The sequence below is a fragment of the Pholis gunnellus genome (assembly GCF_910591455.1).
Source record: "Pholis gunnellus genome assembly, chromosome: 22".
NCBI classification, from domain to species: Eukaryota; Metazoa; Chordata; class Actinopteri; order Perciformes; family Pholidae; genus Pholis; species Pholis gunnellus.
In genome coordinates, this window is record NC_136549.1 from 7,513,180 (window position 1) to 7,534,470 (window position 21,291).

General features: G+C 46.0%; 1 protein-coding gene across 6 annotated transcripts in view; it reads right to left on the reverse strand.

Moving 5' to 3' along the window:
• The window catches only part of celsr1a (cadherin EGF LAG seven-pass G-type receptor 1a), an 81,067-nt gene that overhangs the window by 2,183 nt on the left and 57,593 nt on the right, over positions 1 to 21,291 (reverse strand). For 2 of the 6 annotated variants that reach the window (XM_079183649.1, XM_079183645.1), the window contains 28 exons: positions 19,815 to 19,978; positions 19,480 to 19,605; positions 16,518 to 16,684; positions 16,169 to 16,354; positions 15,961 to 16,074; positions 15,683 to 15,857; positions 15,435 to 15,576; positions 14,020 to 14,140; positions 13,639 to 13,822; positions 12,012 to 12,113; positions 10,584 to 10,678; positions 10,230 to 10,439; positions 9,740 to 9,923; positions 9,487 to 9,630; positions 9,209 to 9,389; positions 8,487 to 8,654; positions 8,212 to 8,338; positions 7,915 to 8,115; positions 5,036 to 5,210; positions 4,118 to 4,230; positions 3,853 to 3,932; positions 3,618 to 3,744; positions 3,374 to 3,499; positions 3,095 to 3,231; positions 1,202 to 1,302; positions 953 to 1,096; positions 522 to 791; positions 48 to 429 (listed from right to left, as the gene is read on the reverse strand). In XM_079183649.1, the coding sequence (XP_079039775.1) occupies positions 48 to 429; positions 522 to 791; positions 953 to 1,096; positions 1,202 to 1,302; positions 3,095 to 3,231; positions 3,374 to 3,499; positions 3,618 to 3,744; positions 3,853 to 3,932; positions 4,118 to 4,230; positions 5,036 to 5,210; positions 7,915 to 8,115; positions 8,212 to 8,338; positions 8,487 to 8,654; positions 9,209 to 9,389; positions 9,487 to 9,630; positions 9,740 to 9,923; positions 10,230 to 10,439; positions 10,584 to 10,678; positions 12,012 to 12,113; positions 13,639 to 13,822; positions 14,020 to 14,140; positions 15,435 to 15,576; positions 15,683 to 15,857; positions 15,961 to 16,074; positions 16,169 to 16,354; positions 16,518 to 16,684; positions 19,480 to 19,605; positions 19,815 to 19,978 (4,446 nt within the window). Of the gene's footprint in view, positions 1 to 47; positions 430 to 521; positions 792 to 952; positions 1,097 to 1,201; positions 1,303 to 3,094; positions 3,232 to 3,373; positions 3,500 to 3,617; positions 3,745 to 3,852; positions 3,933 to 4,117; positions 4,231 to 5,035; positions 5,211 to 7,914; positions 8,116 to 8,211; positions 8,339 to 8,486; positions 8,655 to 9,208; positions 9,390 to 9,486; positions 9,631 to 9,739; positions 9,924 to 10,229; positions 10,440 to 10,583; positions 10,679 to 12,011; positions 12,114 to 13,638; positions 13,823 to 14,019; positions 14,141 to 15,434; positions 15,577 to 15,682; positions 15,858 to 15,960; positions 16,078 to 16,168; positions 16,355 to 16,517; positions 16,685 to 19,479; positions 19,606 to 19,814; positions 19,979 to 21,291 lie in introns of all 6 variants that reach the window. The other 4 variants (XM_079183648.1, XM_079183644.1, XM_079183647.1 and 1 more) reach the window with 3 other exon arrangements.

Here is a 21,291-nt window from a genome sequence, read left to right on the forward strand (position 1 = left end):
GATGAATGCATGTCACATGCCGACACTACTCAGTAGGAACCACTTACTCTGAGTCAGACTCGTTGCCTCCGTTGACCGTCCCCGACTTCAAGTGCATTGCCACGCCCCCGTTGGTCTCCCGGTAGATGCCCGCGGGCGGGGCCCCCGCGGAATTCTGCGGCCGCGGGGCGACGAGCGGCTTGACGAGGGAGATGCTTTCGTGGTTGCCCGGGCGGCCTCCCTCGTTGGAGGCCAGCGAGGGCGGCCGGGACGAGGGCGTCATGATGTTGACGGAGGGGGCAGGCGGGGAGGAGGTGTTGTTGTTGTTGGGGGGCGGGGAGGTGATGGTGGGGGTGGGGGTGTTGTAGTCGCTCAGCTTCTCCCTCAGGCGGTTCTTCATGTTCTTGTCGGTCAGCGGAGGGGGGTAGCTAATCTTGTTCTTTAGGATGCCTGGGACGGACACAGAGAAGTTATTCCGACGTAAATCCCACCAAATCAATTCCATTACATTTCATCCAAAAAGGATCCTCCTCCTCTCTCACCTTTCCTCTGCTCTGGGTGGTGGTTGCTGTTGCCGTGGGGCTGGCCAGACGGAGATGCGTCTCTGGCATTGCCCGGCGTTTGTTTGTCCCTCTCCGGGAGAGTCTCCCTCTCTCTGTCGCCTACGTGGTTGAGCTTATTTTCCGCATGGAGCTCCACGTTCACCTTGGTCTCCACCCGCAGCCTCTCTGCCCCGCCGGGCTCCTCGCTGTCACTGGCCGTGGTGGCATCTGCTGGCCAGTAAGGCTTCACGTGATTGGATACTGAATCCACTAGTGGAGGGGAAAGGAGACATATTGAAAGCAGCAGGAATTGTGCATACTCTTTGCAGGTTTAACAGTGCATCGTGGTTTGCAAGTTCATCGCATATTATGCACACAAAATTCCACTGATTAAACCTCGGGGTTTAGGCTCAATAGGACCACCCATATACCTTTAGGGGTGCTGTGAACGGGCTGCCTCTCGTTGTTCCACTTGGGCTTGACATCGATGTCGTCGTCCTCGCTGTCCGAGGAGTGGGAGGAGGCGTAGGAGGAGCTGTGCTCGTCCACTGACAGCTCACTGTCTGAGTCAGAGTCTGACGGGGACAAGGAGGAAGGTACGAAGATTAACTTCTGTTAACAAAATGCACCGAGGTATTCATTTCTCTATACGGGCAATAGCGTTATATGGGAAAACCCACCATCGCCCTTGGTGCCGTTCCTGTGGAAGAGAGGTCCGTCCAGATCTGTGTGTCCTTTCGCTGTTCCTGAGGAGACGCTGGGCTTCTGACCAGACTCCTCCCTACGTAGATAAAGACAGACGCAGGAAGAGGGAAGGGATGGGAGGAGTAGGAAGTAAGAGAAAGAGAGAGAAATGTGAGTGGAAAAGAAGCGGTGGAGATCAAGAGGAGTGAGAGAGAGAGAGAGAGAGAGAGAGAGAGAGAGAGGGGAGCACAGCGTCGCTGGAAGTTAACTCAAGCCCAAACGCGCGGTTTGACACACCAGACATCTCTCATTACAAAACATTTGCCTCCGTTAATGGCTTCAACAAAGTCTAAAACACATATTAAATTGTGGTTTAGGTGTGCTTGCATATCAGGTTAAAGTCAAACCGGCAGCTTGATCATCAACAGAAATAACACGTCGACCACAGAAGATTAATTGGAGGGTAATTGAAGACTTGCTTATTGCTGCACCTGCAATAACCTCCTCTGCTCTCCACCTGAAGCTGTTTACCCACATTTGGGTTGAGATGTTAGCTGAAGGGCAAAAAACGCTGCTGGAGACTCTGACCTGTCTGATGGCTGATCTGAGAGACACAGCTGAAGAGGCGCCAACCGCCGCAGGGAAGGAGTGTGTGTCTATATCGCATTCCCTTCAACCACTTCAACAGGTACAGTCCCATCTCTCTTATTTCCCAAGTTTATTTCCCTATCTTCTCTCTCGGTCCTCCTCCCCCCCCTCTCCTTCTTTTTCTCCCCTTATCTCCCCTCCTTTTCCCCCCTTTTGCCTCTCGCACAGGCAGCACGCCATCCCGCTTCCCGCCTTCTGGCGTTTTCGCTCTCATTGACCCCTCGCGTCAAGCTCGCGTTACCCAGATGACAGCTTTACGAGCCGAGGCGTACAGTCACACCTCACCTTCATTCTGTAAAACTCTTTTAGAACACCGGGCATATGTAACACCACTCCACCGCGATGAAAACATGTGTGTGGTACGCGCAAACACACGGCGGTACAAGACAAGATACCCTGGAAAAAGCTACATCTCAAAATGTCACCTTTTTTAAGAGATTAATCAGGAACACACTTGTCCTTTAGGCTGAATTGCTCCAAACTAATTCTTCAAAAGGCAGAATGTTGAATTAAGAAAGCAAGAAAGGCATGCAAAAAAACATCTACTCAACTTAACACATTCTTGGCTGTCACTTATAACATATATTTCCTTTGAGTTTGTTCTCATTTTACCATTCTTGCACACATTGTGTTACTCCCCATATTCCCATATAAAACCTCCAGCTACACAAAACGTATCAAGTCAAATAAACAACATTAGCGGCTTAATCTGTCAAGAGATAAACCACAGAACAACATATGTATGAATAGTGTGGATGGATTTACAGAAGCTGCTCGTTTACCTTCCTGCGCATATCAGTGAGAGTCGATATGCCTTCTGCTGTATGTGCGTTTTGGGGTTTTGCGACAAAGCCGTGCGCCGGCAAATCTCAGCATGATCTTTCATGCAAGCGGAGGTCGCTGTACAATGCAGGTGCCACACATGCATGCTGCCACATTTTCTGTGGCAGCATGCATGTGCGAAAGAAAGGAAAGCAATACCGTCAAAATGTAGAGAAACTCTTGCAACTTAACTTATCCTTGCTTTGGATAAAGCAGCGAATAAGGGCAGGGTGTGTGTGTGTGTGAGTCTATTCATAAGAGAAAATAAATGAGGGGCTGGGGATGAGTTAGTATAGAGACTTTTGATGCCTCAGCAGACATGCAGGGAGGAGAACAAAGACTTAAAGAAAGCGGACAAACGGACACACTCATGCAGCAGTGTAGCAGAAGCGGCCATGCAGTCAGTGAGCGTGCTGTACCTCAGTGTGTATGCCAGGTAGCTGCTGCGGCTCTTGGCTGACCTGAGCGTGCTGTCAAGGGAGACGGTGGACTCGCCGATGCCAGAGCGGTACAGCTGGCCGTCTTCTGTGTACGTGTTGTTGCAGTTGAGAGAGCGCTGATGGATGGACGTTTGAGAGGAAGAGGGGGGGACAGAAGAAAAATAAATAAATATGACTTTGTTTTGACTGACAATTCCAAAAAAAAAAATATGCTAAGTTAATAAAAACGAGATGTGGAGCCATATTATGTTCACTCACTGTGAGCAACGAGGCCCTCGTGGTGCTGGATTCGTCTGGTACGCTCTTCTTTCCCGTGAAGATGTTCTTGAGGTTCTTCCTCACCTCCTTGTTGAAGATCACATAGAAGAAGAAGATGAAGACTCCCTGTGAAGAAAGCAAAAGTAAGGAGTAAGGTAAGTGTTCACGAGGATCGCCGAATAGAAAAGGGGTCTGTGACGAACCAGCCAGCGGCCGTCGAGGTTAAGCGTGGACGCGGTGTTACCTGCAGGCAGCAGAAGCCAGCGAACAGGTAGTGGAAGGTTATCACGTCGCTGTTGACCGCCAGCAGGCCGAGCATCCAGGTAGCGCTGATGAGTAGCAGCAGGAGGAAGGCCATTCGAAGTGCAGGACTGAGGAGGGGAAAAAAAAAAACACATGGATCAGCTTCTCCCCCCTCAGTGACAAAAAGCTATGCTGCTCATTCACTTTTATCACATTGGATTATTAATGTGACTTACATTGCTCCGGACTTCTCCATAGCCTTCTGCCTGCGACCGCATGAAGCCTTCGCGGCCAGAAGAAAGATCACGATGTTGACCTTTAGATCGAAGAAGATGAGGGAAGGAAGAAGAAACACTTAATTCTCTCTCGTATAATTGCCGTTCAACAGGACTTTTTGAGGTATTCTATTTTGATATTCCACATTATTTAGATGATTTATAACGATATGAAAGCGTTAATCTACAACACCTAAACGGTCCGAATACATTCAAGTTCACATACCAGGACGACTACAAAGATGGGTCCTGCGAAGCTCCAGATGAGTGTGTCGTGGACAGAAAGCCAGCAGAATTCGGGGTTCCCGTAACCCTGAGGGTCAAGACCTACCGCCAAACCTAGAAACACACAAAATGCCAGTGTTACAACTGTTTCTATGCCTTGTTTGTTTTATTCCCTCCTCCTTTGGAGGAAGTGCCACAGTGCAAGCACACACCGATTTTGCTTTGTGTTTCAGTTTTTCCTTCAAACCGTCTTAGTCACTCATGACTGTCATTTCTATTCCTTATCTGTTCGTCATTTAGTGGATCTCTGTGAGTATCGCTCAGTAACTCTATACGTCTCTCACAGTATGTCTCAATCCAAATTCCAATTAAGTAAGCTTGGCTGGCATCCAAATACTGCCAAAACATGTCGACACATCGGCAAGCATCTAATATACTACTGCAGTCTTATCAGACATCAAAGGGCCGTAAAGTCAAATACTGTATGCAGTCAATGACAGGCTTGAAAACGTGGTACTAATTGGAGATACCAGATGATTGAAATGTAATGTTGCAGTTATATCAAGAGACGATAAAATAAGGGCCATAAAAACAAACAAATCAACAAATTATTTTGGGGTTTGCGGGTTTGAGAGTCTTTTCCACAATTAGAGGCTTTTTTTATACATGAAATTGATGCGACTGTTTCTGTCTTCATTTGACACATTGTGGACATCTCAACAACGGCCGTCTCTCATTCTGTGTTTCTCTTTCCTCCTCCTGTGTTCAATCATTTTCCCACGGGGATTAGAGCCTCTTCAGTAGAGACGAGTCACAGCACGAATGCACCCCTGACAATCAGCCATCATCCACTTCCTTGTTTCTGAGCGTGTATGAGTGTCTGTCTGTGTGTGTGTGTGTGTGTGTGTGTGTGTCTCACCAGTGATTATCGCCGGTATGCCCCAGCCCATGGCGTAGTAGAACCTCATGTGGCCGTGGTTGATGTTCCGCAGCTCGGTCAGCATGCGGTAGATGTGCAGCCCCTCCACGAACATCCAGGCAAAGGTGCACATGTAGAAGTAGTGGAGGAGGATGGCTATCACCATACACACAAACTGGAGGAGGATAAAAGAGTGATCAAAGTGTGAGTCTACATTTAAAGAGAATCCACAAAAAAAAAAAGCAGCTTTGTTTTGCCCAAAACGTTGGTCTGTTTGCCGTCCCCGCTGTGCTTTCCCTCTTCTATCAGTCGATATTTTGGTCATTATTTATTACTAGAAATATGCCCCGAAAAGCTAAGTTCCAGTCTCTGAAATGTAAAGATTTGCTGTCTTTTTATGTTTTACATCATTGTAAATAAAATACGTTTGGATTTGTAAAAAGAAGCAATTTGAAAATATCTCGACGGACTCTTTCAGGCATTTTATAGACGTGATTTGCAGCTTTAATGGTAGCATACGTCAAAAGTTGTTTTTTTTCATGACAAACAGTAATGATTCAACCTATCCCCACACTCCTTTGTCTCCTTCCCTCCCTATTCCCATGTCTGTTTTTGCATTGGAGGAATGCAGTGTGTCAGGGATTGTCCCAGCGGTTGAGATGCTGTATTTTAATAATGCCGTGTGCTGCTGCGGAGATTAGAGAGCGAGAGAGACAGGGAGAGAGAGAGACACAGAGAGAGAGAGAGAGTGAGAGAGAGAGAGACACAGAGAGAGAGAGAGAGAGAGAGAGAGAGAGACACAGAGAGAGAGAGACAGAGAGAGAGAGAGAGAGAGAGAGAGAGAGAGAGACACAGAGAGAGAGAGAGAGAGAGCGAGAGAGAGAGAGAGAGAGAGAGAGAGAGACAGAGAGAGAGAGAGAGAGAGAGCGAGAGAGAGAGAGAGAGAGAGAGAGACTACTTTGACGGGGTTGTAAATCATCCTGCGGATGGCCCTGGGCTCTCACTGACAGCATTCCACAGTTGAAACACACACACACACCTAAACACTTGAACTTTTTTTTTTTAAATCATACAGTTGCAGATAATGCAGTACAGTGTGTTGTGAGTCATGGCTCGAGTCCCCCTCATCCCAGTCAAAACACTGTGAGTCAGAACATTTCTACAGGAAAAGAAAGCAAATGTTGTGGGGACGTTGAATTGTTGGGCACATTTTGTTAACAGGTGCACGAGTTTGATTGCAGAATGTCAGACCCACTGAAATATTTTGAAGGCTACGCGACCTGAATTGACTAGACTTTAATCTCTGACGTACATCTGGTTGACGGGCTGGCGGTTGGCAGTTTACTACCAGCCGCGGTGATCTGGGACCGACAGCTGGGCCCCGATGATCTCGTGTGACGTCTTGCGTAAGACTGTCGACATCTGGTTCGGCCAGACTAGTCAGAGCTGATGCGTTATGCGGCGCTACATGACTTTTGAAAGAAGAAACAAATGAAACGTTGAAGTCACGGGTGATGAAACGCACCGCTGGCGCAAGTAAACACACGCAGGTGTTTGGCTGCTACATCCTTACTCGCTCTGGTGTGACCAGTGGCCTTTGGTTGTTAAGTGTTTGCTAACGTTAGCGAACCGTAGCAAGGTAGTGTTCTATAATTGACATTACTCAGCAAGTTTGCATGATTGCATGATGATTTCTTTCTCTATTCTTGCTGTTGCTACACTATGTTGTAGCATATATGATACCGGTAGATACATATTATTGCTTTAAACAATGTGTCAGTTTAATCCCTTGAAACCTGCGCAGATGGCTGAGGAAGGCTGAAGAGGCATCAAACGAAGTGCTTGCAAATAAAAAAAAAATTCAATTAATACCAATTAACGTGGCGTTCGTGTCACGATACGATTTAGAAAGCTGCTTACATAACAATACATTTGCTTAGTGCAACAATATCTGTGTTAAAAAGTGCACAAATTAGTATAAGTATGTCCACTTTATCTGTCTTCATGTCTCCCCAAGGCCGACCAAGTGTCTAAGCTCTCCAAGGCTCAATTCCTCTTGTTCTTCTTCTTCAAAAGAAAGAGCAGGATTACCCGTCAATTCACATTTTCATGATGTTTTCTGTACCACAGACTCGCGGGGCACTTATCAAGTGAAAACTAAGAAGTCGTTTTGGGAAACCTTTGCCAGTTCCTACCGCCCCGAGGCCTGCTTCTGGAGACAGGTACCAGTCACAGCACGTCTCCGCTACTGGCACACAGAGGTGCGTGTGTGCATGTGTGTGTGTGTGTGTGTGTGTGTAAATCTGAATGTCTGTGTCAGCAGACTTCAAAGAATTCCCACACCTTTTGATCCTTTACATTATGCCTATGTGTGTGTGTGCACATGCATGGCCGCTACTGTGACCTTCCCAACTCCAAACTGGATTATGAACTTAACATACTAACTCCGGATATATATATATATTACACCTTTTTTTTTAATTAGAGAGCTTTACAGTAACAAAGTCACATCCAGCCGGCGCAGTCGGCTCAGTAAAATCAGCTCAAGGGAGGTTATTTTGGGAAAGGTCTTTGGAAACCAGCACATTCCTCACCATTACGGTCATTAGCCGAGCATCAAAACACATAATCTGTCAAATAGAGACCATCTCAGGTAGGCCTTTCGCCCATTAAGCCTTGTAAAGTCCCTGTCAACGCCACGTTTACCCGCAAGCCAAACAAATATCGCCCGGAAGTTTGTAATACAGTGAACATCAGCGTGAGGCGGCCTTAACCCTTTTCAAATACGATCGTCTCTCCGCCTTGAGCGCGTTCATGTAGCCGCTTCGCGCTCCCCTCCGCCTACATGTAGTCTGTTCAATGTGGGCTAAACCGCTCACCGGGTTGTCAGTCTGGTTGATGCCGAGCAGGAAGACGAGCTGAGAGAAGAAGAGCGCCGCCACCAGGTTCCTGTGGATGGCGTGGAGGTTGGAGCGGAGCCGGTGCAAGAGGCACAACAAGATGAAGGTGAGGAGGAGGAGGAAGAGGGAGACCGACACCGTGGTGTAGGTGACGATCTTCAGGGGGAGAACGTCACCGTGCTGCGGAGAGCGGTCACAAGACGTCAGGGGTCAGTAACGAGGGGAAAAAGGCAGAAAACAGCAAGCTAGGTTGGATGTTGTTTTTTCCGTCAATACCTCTCTCTTGGAAATGTCCATGAGCACGGCGAAGCTGGTCATGTGGTTACACTGACAGCTAATGTGGCTGCTGTTCCTGTTGAGCACCTCGCAGCCTTTAGCGGACCAGCCACCTGTACCTCCGATCCTAAAACGCGCCAACGCACACAACAGAAGAAAGTGAGAAAAAACTAAAATATATATATATATTATAAATGCTGTTTTATCTGAAGGCTTTTCATCTCTGGGGTTCTCAAACACCCTCGGGCGTGCAAGTGATGTGAGGTGCAACTCACGCGATGGAGTGGTTCCAGAAGACACACACGGGTTTGGTCCTCTCCTCCGTCTCCAGCATGGTGTACTCCAAGGTGATGGGGGGCTCCAGGATGGGAGGAAGAGGCGGACCCTCGCTGTGCACCGTGGCGCTCACTATGGCCGTGTTGATCACTGGACGGTTGGGGAGCCTGGAAAGACATGGGGGGGGGGGGGGGGGGGGGGTAATTTGCTTTATTACGCAGATGCACACTGATGTTTAGTAGTCACCATAACAGACTGAAGATGTTTTTTACAGTTGGTCATATTCACTGTTCTTTTGTTAATGTCATCTTTGAAACATATTCTTACTAACGTTTTCTCTTTCCACACACATGAAGAACAGAATTGTATAGGCACTGATAAGGTGGTTCCTTCAAACACATAAATATTATGACATGTACTGTATTAACATCAGATGAAAACGTTTTCTTCAAACATTTACAGAGCATGATGAATTATACAGTATACACACTGTAAAGTACAGAAGAGAGATTTAAGAGTCCAGATTACGTCTCTTTTCCATTATTTCAGGCCTTGTTTTAAACAATTTGACTGGATTACTCTTCATACTTTAATCCTAGCAAAGTGCTTGAGAAAGTTGGTCTGCGCTCCCTTGTGATCGGTGTGTGTGTGGGAAGGTTTTTGAAGGCCATGACGATGAAGTCATCAGCAGGACCTAAACTTTAACCAGTCAGTAGTCTACCTCAGGCTCCTGCGGTCGGGGTCGTATCTTTCCGGGAGGAGCTTCCCCAGCGATTTGTACACTATCACCACCGCAACCGGCAGAGGAACAGCTGGGTCAAGGTGGCGCCGTCTCCTATCGGACACCGTGTGCTCCTCCTCCTGCGGGGGATCGGTCTGATTTGGAGGGTCAGGGGTGGGCTCTGCAGGGAGGGGACAGCAAGAGATAAATTAACGGACTACGACTGGAGTTGTGTATTTTTTTGTTTTTACATGGTGCGATTCGGCCAGCGCTCCTACCTTTGTGGCTCTGAGTGCGGAGGTTGAACTGGGGGAACTGGACGGACGAGCCGAGCTCTTTGGCAAAATCCTCCTGGATGTCGCGGAACCGAGGCAGCGTCGCCCTCTCCGGGTCCGACACGTCCAAGTAGTCCACGGTTAGAACTAGGTTCAGTGGCAGGAAGGAGGAGAAGGAGACAGAGGCAAAGGATGAAGACCCGTGTGTCACGTGTGATCGTGTTACCCGACGTGCGGTCGCGGCGCCTCCACTCACTCATGTTGTCGGTGACGATGGTGAAGGGTTTCAGGTAGGTTTTCCTGACGTTCTGCGCCAGGGTGTTGGCGTAGTCCTCGAAGTTGCGCAGCAGATGGGCCGTGCCGCCGTCGGTCTTCTGGATCTGCTCCCAGTGCTCCTTGGTGTCGGGATCCAGTATGGCGCTTCCTGCTCGCACCAAGTTCTGGAACAAAAATCAGAAAATGAAGCAAATGACAGGAATGAAGCATTCTATTGCATATAATCGTAGATTATCTAAATGAAACACATGGATATCAAAGAGAGGTGAGAGATGGTGGAAGTATTGGAAAACTACAGTGATGAATCAAGGTGCTCTCCCAGTGAGAATCAACCAGTGGAGGGCAGTGTGCCACCAGCGCTCCAAGTGCTACAGACTGGGTTTCACTAAATTAAAGCTTTCAAATATTTCCCAATCCATCCATTTTGGAAGAAGCTGATCTGTGAATCCGGTTAGTTTTCTTTTCCCTACCTCGTTGAACTCTGCGTCTCTCATGGCGGTGAGGTCGAACCCCGCCTGCAGGCTCTCGTACTCCAGCACGTGATTCAGCAGCTGGGCGGCGGTCTTCACGTCGTTGCCGTAGTAATGCTGGGTGTTGTTGGTGGCGCTGTGGAGCAAACGCACGATGGTCTTGGAGCGCTCGCTGTCCATCCTGGAGCTGTTGCGACGCAGGTCCTCGTTCTGGAAGAAAAAGGGGGGGGCAAAAGGCAAGATGAGTGGGTGCGATGAAACATAGTGGAACTCGGTCAATCCCAGGGTTAGTGGGGCGTAAAAGATGTTCAGCTGAAAGCGACAGCATAGTGTTTTACTTTGTGTAGCACTCACCAGTTTCTTCAGATGGGCGAAGGAGACGGTGGTGCAGTTGAAGAGCTCAGGCGACAACCAGCCCTTCTCATCGTTGCAGTGGCGAATGGCAGTACCTTAAAAAGAAAAAACAGATTTTAAATATGTTTCTGGCAAATGTTTTCACAGACATACTGTCCATGAGGTGGCCAAGTTAAACGTCTGGTAATGTGAGTGCACACAATGTGTTCTCTAAACAATATTAAGGCACAACAACGCAACACTTTGTAAACAGTTTTGGGGGGGTTTAAGAAGATAATTCAATCTACTTTTCACATCATATTGTCCTAAAAAGATCCCAACGGCTCGGAATATGTGCAACAGTTAAATACCGGAAAAATATAAAGCTCCTCCTCTTAGTGGTTTAAATCACTCGCTCTGGTCTGATTCAGAAAAGACTTGCAAAGTCTCTTCTAATGCTATTGTTGCAAAGGAAGAGATGCCTGAAGGACCTGCCAGTGAGTTGGAGCTACGAGAAGGCCACGAGCAGCGTTAGCATATAAATTCCCCAATGAGTCTGGGGAGACGACAAAGGGGTCGCCGTGGTGACGGCAGTATCCAAGGGTGTAACCAGGAAAGTGACAGGGCTTCACTGAGGAATAGGTCAGTGAACACAAGTCTTGAGTTCGACTGTCTTCCTCGCTCACACACTGCCGGAGGAGGCTGGGCGTTCCCGTCAGCTCTTAGTCTACCTGCTGTTTTTACAAGAGTCTCTACAGACAAACCGATGACAAAGCTCTGGTGGATTAATTTGACCAATCAGAGAGCCTCATCACTGTGTTGTTAAGCTTTAGATGGCGAGTGTGTGCGCTTATATGCCTTAAAATATATTAACACACAAACACACAGCCACCCATGCAGCTTGATCCAACTGCTGCTTATTTTTTATAAAGCGAGACCATGTGACTTAAAAAAAAAAGAAATAACACAATCTTAGTCTTAGGAATGTAGAGTTGAATTCATAAGCATTAAAACAGGAGTTTGCCGCTACAGCGTTACTTTGTCTAATAGCTTTTGGTAGCTAATGTTAGCTAGCTTTAGGTAGATATTGTTTTGTAAGTCAGTTAGCTTACTTTATGGGATTTTGCTACTTGTGTTGGTGTTTTAGCATACAACAATATGCTGCAACTGTCATGTGTGGCTATGGGGTTGCTATTAGCTGGCTAAACTAACCAGTGGCCGGTTTAGCTAGTCATAAAAACTAGTGGAAACAGCTAGCCTAGCTTATAAATTTCCCAGAAACGGGATGATGAAACTTAACCTCAACATTGTCATTGACCTTGATATAAATTAGTGGGCTGAAACTTTCCATTCATTTCAAGTGGACCACAAACTGTTTTGACTCCATCCAGTGCTAACTGATGAGACCACATGTTGCTTTTGTCAGCAGAGGCGTTTAAAAGCACTCACCGATTGATCCTTTGGGACAGTTCATGGCGGCGGGGCGGCCAAATTTGGTCTTGGGCCACCAGATGCCCGCATCAAACGCCTTGGGACAGCCCTCATACACCACTGTGGAGGAAAGGACAAACGTGAATATGGTTTGAAACTTAAAGCTCCCCGTAGGTAAACACACATACAGCTTCCATCACACTGAAGTATCAGGCAAAAAAAAATGGTTTGTGAGCATGACATAAATTGGCCCTGAAAGAAGTGCGTTATAAACTGAAGCTGGAACTGAACTTGCACGACGTAAATTACCCGTTAACAGGTAAACGCCTGCTTTGGTTCCACCTCAGGACGCCACCTAGCCGATCCCCTTTACTAAACAGCCAGTCAGACCAGCACTGTGGCACTCGCCCAAATTGTGCCTGCTGAGCGATTACACAAGCCGGGATACATAATTAATTTCAGCATATCTTGGGTTAATAATAAAACTCCAGGACAAACCAAGCTGGGACCTGCAGGCTTGTTGGCTTGTTTGTAGCTCCTCTTACTGTAGTTGCACACGGCCTTTAATCCCTCAGTGTTTCATTAACTCTTCAGTGCTACTATCACATATAACCTTGGTAAAACTTTTACTTGAGATGGAATGAGCTCGTCTTTTAAAGGCTGTATTGGATCACACTTACCCTTTCTTTAAGGGTCATTTCTACAATAACACGAGACATTCTGTCATTACTAAAGGCTGCGGTGACATTCACCGCTGTGTTTGGGTTCAGAGCTGACAGACCGGTATGAGGCCTGCCATGGATGGTCACATCTCAGTGAGCCGCGGGACACGAGCAAAGAAACATCTCGCTTGTTTCATTCTTTCATGTCTGCTCCCTCTCTCACTCCTTCCCTGCATCAGAATTGATCTGTCCTTTTAGATGTGAAATGATGTCTTAAATCCGCTTGATCAAAAAGGAACAAAGCGAGATTCTTAAACAAAAGGAACCCTCTTGTCATCTAGATTTACATCCATTAACAGTCCAAACACGTTCTGAGACCGGAGAGCTCCATATCGGGTCAAACAGTCAGCACATTGACATTCAGTTTCTGTTGGTGGGGACTCTGTGGTTTTGTCTTCTATTCATCTCTACTGTATTGTGCGTGTGCGATCCCACTGCCAAGTCAGCTCACTAGCCAGACTTGCATCTTCTGCTTGACTGGGTGGCGACAAAGACGTGTGGTTAGCTGCACCAGCAGACGTGAGCGACAATATTTGTCTGCTTTTGACACTTCATCGATTCATCCGGGCTCACTCTGTGAACCGGAATGTTTAAAGGAACAATACACCCAATTTCTAAAATAGTTTTTTTCACTACTGTGACTTTTCTTTGACAGTATTTATAGCTATGGACTTGCTATGTTTCACTTCCATGTTAGTATTGTTGTTAATTTATTCCCTATTATGAATTCATTGTTATGTCTTCTTTATTTAATGTGAGTAAACATTAGCTCTTTTGCTAGGCTAATTTAATACATTAATACGTTTTCCAACCTTCAGAGCTATTGTTGATTTTAGTCACTCAATTTCTGGTTTCCGTGCATTCAAATTCAGTCAGTCGCTAGAAAACGATATCAGGAAAGATCATATTTTAAATACGCATACCCTCGCATCCAGTGGGAGTGACCTCGGCGAAGGGGTTATCACAGCGGTTACACTGACGACCGATGACTCCTCCTTTACAGGGGCACTGCCCGGTGGTGGCGTCGCACGTTCGAGACTCGGAGCCAATAGAGAAACACTCACAGGGGTAGCAAGTGTCCTCGCCCTCTGGCCGATAGTGGTTTTCCTGCAGGAAGGGAGAAGACATTAATGACTAATACCATATGTAAACTTTTCATCTATAAGAGGCCGATTGTGTTATTTCTCCTTTGAAATGTTACATTTGTCTTGCTTCTCGCTTTATCTGCTCTCCTGAGCAACCTTTGCTGGTGAATCACAAAAAGTAATGGTAAGTGTATCAATCCAGGAAATGTATATTATTACCTTGCAGCGACACTCTCCGGTGGTCTTGTTGCAGTCTTTATGGAATCCCCTGTTAGTATCACAGTTACAGGGTCCACACATGGGACTGCCCCACCAACCTTGAGGACATGGCTTCTCAATTCTGTCATCAAAGACAATTTCAGATTAATTAAAGCGGCTTCAACACATATCTTTGTTAAAACAATTCAACAAATGACACTGGGACCATGTGAAAGGGGCTAGAAAATATCAGTTATTACAGGTGTCAGCACACTTGCATTGTAAAATAAAAATGTAAATTTCCACCATACAAAAACTATCTTGACCTGCAGTTTCAAAAATAACCACAGACCTCAAAAGTGTATTTTTCTAGCAATGCTAGATTTCTTATTATAATTACATAATAAGACAGTGGTGTTTCATTTCTATCATTACATTGTAATGTGAGAGAGTGGACAAAACTGTTTTTGAAAAAAAGAAGATAATAATCAGTCTTTTAATTAACGCACAGGAGCACCAGTTCACCTTTAGTGATTCCAATTCTTTTGGCATAAAATTACAAATAATGTGTCATACAAGCAAAGTGATGGTCGATCGGGTTTTGCCATTTACTGACATGGAATCAGCTCGAACAAAATACTCCAAATCTGATAGTTGACTATCTAGTAAGTTTATCTACAACTAAACGCTCTTTGTCCCCCTGAATCTAGAATAAACTTCCGTTCACACTTTTAAGTCAGTGATTCAGGTGTGACTCATTCATACAAACACACACACACAAACACACACACACACACACACACAGAGACTATCTTTCTCTCTCAATGGGACAGCGAGATGCAAACTCCGACTGAGCGATGTGATCTGATAGGGGACGAGCAGCAGCATGAGGGCAGCGGTGACTAAACACCTATGGAGGATCAGTCAGGCGTGAAGGGGGAATCCCACATCCTGCTTAAGACGGGACGTGATGCGTGTCATAGGGGTCGGGGGGGAATGACTGCTTCTCAATCAGGGCTGGCTAATTCACACGCCCCTCTGAGACAATGCTGACAGTGCAGAACCAACTCGCCACCTTCTGCGCTTATATACAGACTTTCCAAATGTCGCCTAATAGTTTGATTATTTCTTTTTGATGTCTTATCCTTTCCCTCTCTCTCTCCCTCACACACACAGGCTCACATACACTATCGAGCTCAGATTACTGACGAATAAAGCTGCTCTGAAAGACTCAGGACGTTGGCAACATTACAAAAAGAGCAAGAGCCTAACATAACTAAAGGAGATTAGTGTGCTTTGTCAATTTTTTTGCCTGCTTCATTTAAAAAAAAAATCTGGGTGCAAATTACGGTCTTGGGGAGAGCTTTCAGCATGCAAAACTGTTAAAAAAAATTCAAACACACACACACACACACAGAGAGGGGAAGGGAGCTTACTTGTTTTCACAGTACTGGCCGTAGTGGTTCGGTCCACATTCACAGGTGTAGCCGTGGGAGGAGCTTGGTTTGCGAGCGCAAGTGGAAATGTGTTCGCAAGGGTTGAGCTGGCAAGCGTCCACACACTCCTTCCCAAAATGACCTGCAGGACAAAAGAGAAAAGAGTGAGGAATGACACTCAAACTTAACCGTGCGGTATTAAGAGTTTAACTAGAGTCTATGTTGTTTGTGCAAAGTGTATATATTACCTGGGTCACAGACACAGGTGTGCGTGCTCCAGTCATCGCTGCAGTGGCTGTTCTCAGGGCAGATGTTGGAGTCGCAAGGGTCAGCCAGGTCGCAGCCGTCTTCCACGCGGATCTTCAGGCCCTGAGCCATGTTCACGTTGGCCACGTTGGTGGACGTCTCACCCATACGCACTCCCTGATGGAGGGCACACATTGATGATGATGTAAAAAAAAAAGAAGAAGTGGTCCAGGAAAATAGAAAACTACTTCTCTCTTTCGAAATTTGAAAGTACACTGACCTGTATGCAGCCAACAAATCCTTTTCTGACATGGTTTCCCTCTCCCGGCAAACCTCCTACATGAAGAGTTTGCAGCTTCAATCCTGGGAGGTCATTACCGAGCTCCACTGACTTCTGCTTGAAAGAAACACAAAAGAATAATGAGAATTCTTTTTTTCTGGAAAACTTGTGTACATCCTTGTGAAGTTGTGATGTCATTTGCCTGTACCTGGTACACGCCGTAGTCCAGGGACACATGAGCCATGTATTTGATGTCCTTGCCGTCTTTGCCGCTTCTCAGCTCCACCAGCAGGTGGTGCCACTCCCCGTCATTGACGCGCACTTGTGGGAAGCTCAGCGACGCCAGCAGCTGGTCCCTCAGAAACACCTCCATACGAATCTGCTGCTCGCTCACCTGAATGGCGGGGAAGACGGTTATTTTACATTCATATCCATTCAGAAAGTATTCTCGACTGCGGAGGAATCAAGTCCAAAAAAAAGATTCCACTATATGCTGACGACGATGACATTTCCGTTGACAACAATTTGTCGACATTGTGCCGTGTACTGTGTCTCACCATGAGGTTGATGGTGGAGTGGGCTCCGGCGTTGGCCTGCATCAGGGTGCCAGCGGGCTGCCTGGTGCGGAACATGAGGCCCATGTACCAGGGAACAGCGATGGTAATGTCCGTCTCGCTCCAGGAGACCAACGCCTGGCCGTCGAAGAACTGAGGAGATGGCATCACTGGACAGGGACAAGCCCAGGAGGAAGAGTAAGGGGAAAACATTAGGGTTTAGCATTTTAACGACAGATCTGTGCCACGTTCCTATTGAAGCATTGGTGTTATTCCAATTAGCATATTAGACCACTGCTGAGAAGCAATGGTCTACAGGTCAGGCTTCACAGAGATCTGCTGGATTGCTGCACGACACAAAAACAAGACAAAAAGCTGTTCCTCTGCTGCACATGAAGATAAAGGTTTCAGATTTTCCAATGATTTAACAGCCAACTGATCAATCATGTCCAACATAATTATCCTCTTCAGTAAAGAGTTCAAAAATGCGAAAACAAACAGCATCCATGTCTTTGGCCGTGGTCACACTTGTCTTCTAAATGCAACTTTAGTCATGCGACCGTGCCAGGACGCATTCACTTTCAAGTCCGTAGATTGGAACTTGCTGGCATTGGGATCCGATCAGCCTGATCACATGCCGAGGAGGACTGGCCAGTGTCCAGTGTGGACGCACATATGTGGACACAGCTACGTTTCAATCTGGCGCATCTGATCATGAACGTTGCACCGAAAAGACAAGCGTAACCACGGGCCTTTGTGACATGAGGCAAGAAGGAAAAGTGGTCTTTATTTTGAGGAACACTTGCAGTAACAACACCACTCATATTTTAGTTTTACTGTAATTATACTTGAATAAATATGGCTTTAAAAAAACAAAACGATAGAACAACGCATTGAGTGGCTTCAGAATGAACAGTTTGCTTACTGTGCTGAATCGTGACATTCTTCGGCTGGTTACGATCACTCTTGTTTTTAATTTCATGTGATGTAATTACTCATTTATGTCTCAGGATTACTTCAGTAATTCTTAGACAAACATTCAATGTCTCGAGACATTCTGTAAATCCACAGAAAACCCCACAGACATGACACACTACAGTACATAAGCTCCCGTTGATGCTGAAAGAGAGATCAAGAAACACTAACGCAAACACACTTAACACGCACGCACAGCAAGGGTCCACTTTTCAGCACAACGTACAGTAAAGTGCCTCCTCCTGTATAATCTACAGCATAAACCCTGTATGTTCTCGGTTCCCCCGGGGCACATATTTCAACAGAAGCTTTCACAACTACACACCACACATACAAAAGCTGTAATTATGAGACAAAGCACATATTTGTTAGTGGTAACCAGTCGCTACAGTGGCTTTAGTCGGACTACTTCACCGAAAGAAAGGTCATACGTAGAGTAAAAAAAAAAAAAATCCCCCAAAACAGCCACTCCTTGTTTCTGATTTACTCTGACACAAAGGTGCTTTAAGTCAAATGTGAGCAGGTTGGCATGCTCCATCAGGATGCTAACATGCGCACGGTGAAAAACACATTCTGCACTCTGCTTGCATTCTTGTTGAGCAGGTTTTTATTTATCATCAGGTTCACCATCTATGTTTAGCCTGTTCGCGTGCCATAATTAAATAATATTTACTGTGTTAAACCTCATATTTTCTTACAGTAGCATTAAGAGATTGAGCACAAATCTTGTATGCAGCGCTAATCTCGGCCCTTAAATTGTGCACGGATCAGAGGGAGGTTCACACGGTTCTCTAAAAAGCTACAATTTGCCGATGGGCGAGCAGGCACAGTGGCGCTTTGACATCCTGCAGCCAAGACCAACTGAGACTCATAATGTCTCACCTGAACAACTTTCACACATTCCTCACAAATATTAAAAAGGTATTAACCAGGTATGTTGACTATAAACAAATCCTCAATTGCTGCAACAGCATGTTTGACAGCAACACAGAGTTTAAAATACTTGTCATAACAAGCTACTTCCGCCCATGTAGAAGCAAATATTGTCTGTACAATTGAAATCTGATGTGATCTGGAATTCAGTCTTTTCATGTCCGTCCAGTCTGGATGATTTTGGACACAATAACAAATCTCTTGTTTCTCGCGTGGCAGCAAAGGTGTGCGACGCCTCGAACCAAATGTGTCAACGAGTAGCGGAGCGGCCAAAACCTTCATCGCGGCTCGCTGTGATCCCGGGCCCAGTTCAGATAGTGGATACTGGGGCCTGGCGCTGGCTAGGCGGCTACCTCATAGACGAAGGGGGGGAGGAATTCACACCTTCACTCATTGTTTGGAAGCTCGCCCTGAAGGAGCAAATCAAAGTTCTCTCCTTACCGTAGAAGAACGTGAGATGGTGTTTTAGAGTGAACATAAAAACACTCTAGGAAAGATGTGATGCTTTTACGCTTCCTCAGCTAACAAGGAAACACTGCCAAATGTTGAATCCCTCGCTATCTATCTATCTAGAAGTGCTGTATATAGGTCATCACCAGAGTAACATGAGGTGGGATCAGAAACACACAGAGGACAGCCATTGGGTCAGTGCGTGTGCCTGTGTTTTTTTGTTTCATCCTTTGTCTGGGTTTTGAGGAGTGAGTCACAGTCGGTTCTTGTTCTTAAACTCTAAACCTGAGGCCATGTTTAGTGTCTGTACAGTCGTGAGCAGAGGCTTCACTGTGAATCTCCATTGTGGCTGCCGCATGAGTCAGACTGAGTCAGGGGAGGCGCTCCTTATCCCATTTGATCTCCCAAGCACAAACCATTTCCTGGAAGTCCTTGAGATCACACACACACACACACACACACACTGTACACTTACAGTAGGTAAACACAGAAGCTCACAGGAAGAGCAAGTAGACGCAGGCACATTTGGCCAAAGACACACCTGTATATGAATGCATATGTTAACGTAGAGACGTAGTTACAGACACTTTTCTTACACGATTCTTACCTTGTTCACAATTCTTGCCGCCGTAGCCGGTCGGGCAGTCGCAGCTGTAGGTTTCCCACTTGCTGACACACACTCCTCCGTTCTGGCACAGGTCGGTCATGCAAAAGTTTTTCCTCGCCGGACAACCTTGACACCAAACGCATAATAATCAATATCTGTATGTGCAATGTATGCATCTGTTTATGGGCTGCAAAAACACATGCTAACTTTAGCTCCCTGCTAACTATTTCATTTAAAAAGGAGCAAATGCAAAGCATTAGGGGTTTTTTCTCTTGTGTATGTTTGGTTCTTCAGCATTAAATGAGGCTGTTTCGTTGACATGCAGCATGTCCAACCTGCTTCGGTGCCGTTGTTGGCGACGTAGCTGGCCATGTCGATGGGTTTGTTGTCGATGCTGAGGTTTCTCATGCAGCCCACAAAGTTTCTGTTCCACACCGGGAAGGCCTCGGGGAGGTTGGGAACGCCGCCGAGCAGCAGCGGCCCCGTCAAGTCCAGAGACCTGCAGACGACACAAACGTACGTATCAGAGCAAAATCCAACTGTAAATAAAAAAATCTAAATATCTACTGAATGTGTGTCAATGTGAAATACAATGATTCAGATCTGCAATGATTCAACCCATATTTTTTGTGAATAAATATTACAAATAATAACGATGATGTTCAGGATTGTTCATTTCTATTCTACTTGTAAATCTGTGACAGCCCGCTGACCTAAAGGGCGACTGAGGTAAGGCACAAAGCCGTTAGCATGACTGATATTCCTGAAATACGTTTCCACGGTATTAACCTGTCACAAGGCTAGCTGCTGCCATCACCATGACCGAGTCAGGTTCCACATAGTGGGTCATGTAGAAGCTGCTTACACCTCCGGCCTCTGAAACTCTCAACATCAAACCCCAAAGTGCTGTAAGGGACTTAAATCTAATGCAATGCTAAATCGTTGCATGTCGTGTGCATACAGCACAAACACTGATGTGTAGTCAGGAGCATGGGAAGCTTATTCAAAGACTCTTTGAGGAAACAAATAAACAAATGGAAATCTAATGTAGTCTTAGAGCCATAAACTGCAATAGTTCTCTCTGTATTACCCCAAAATAACCCATCAAGAATATGTTTGTATATTAATAATGCGACCCGATGGATAGATTACTAGGACTGATATTTGTTTTCAAGATGAAGCATTGCACAGAATGGAGTCTGTACAGAGTTGTAACAGGAATAGCAGAGCGTCGCTGTGTAAGACATAGTTAATACATGTGATGGGTCACTGTATGGACCGAAAGGTTCTTAAAATACAGATTTGCGCAAACGCTAATCTGGTTTTAAAAGCTGAGTGATTGTTTTAGTTTCAGTGGCATTTCTCAGGTTTACCCTGCCTCTAAACAGTGCTGCTCTGCGCCTCAATCCCACTCTGGATCACGTCCATTGTCCACAACAAATCTCCCGGCGTTTGCTAGTTTGCGTCACGTTACACTCCAGCGTTAACGTACGTATATACAGTATCTGTATATTCCAGCCCTGTGCGGTTTAAGTATCCAAACGCCTCGCAGCTTCTGTGACCTGTGCAACAAGTTCCTGGAGGAATGTAACCTCATTAACTCCTCTTTGAAGCTCTCTCTCTGTTCCCCACCCTCTGCAAACTAAATGTGTCTCAGCATGCTAGCTCTCCATTAGACTCATTAAAAAAGAAAGTCTCGCGCTACAAAACAGATTCATTAAGTTCGATTAAGCCTGTGTGCTTTTTGGGCGTCCACGGCCGTGTCTGACAGCAGACGGGCCATGAGGTTGAACACTCAGATTAAAAGACAAA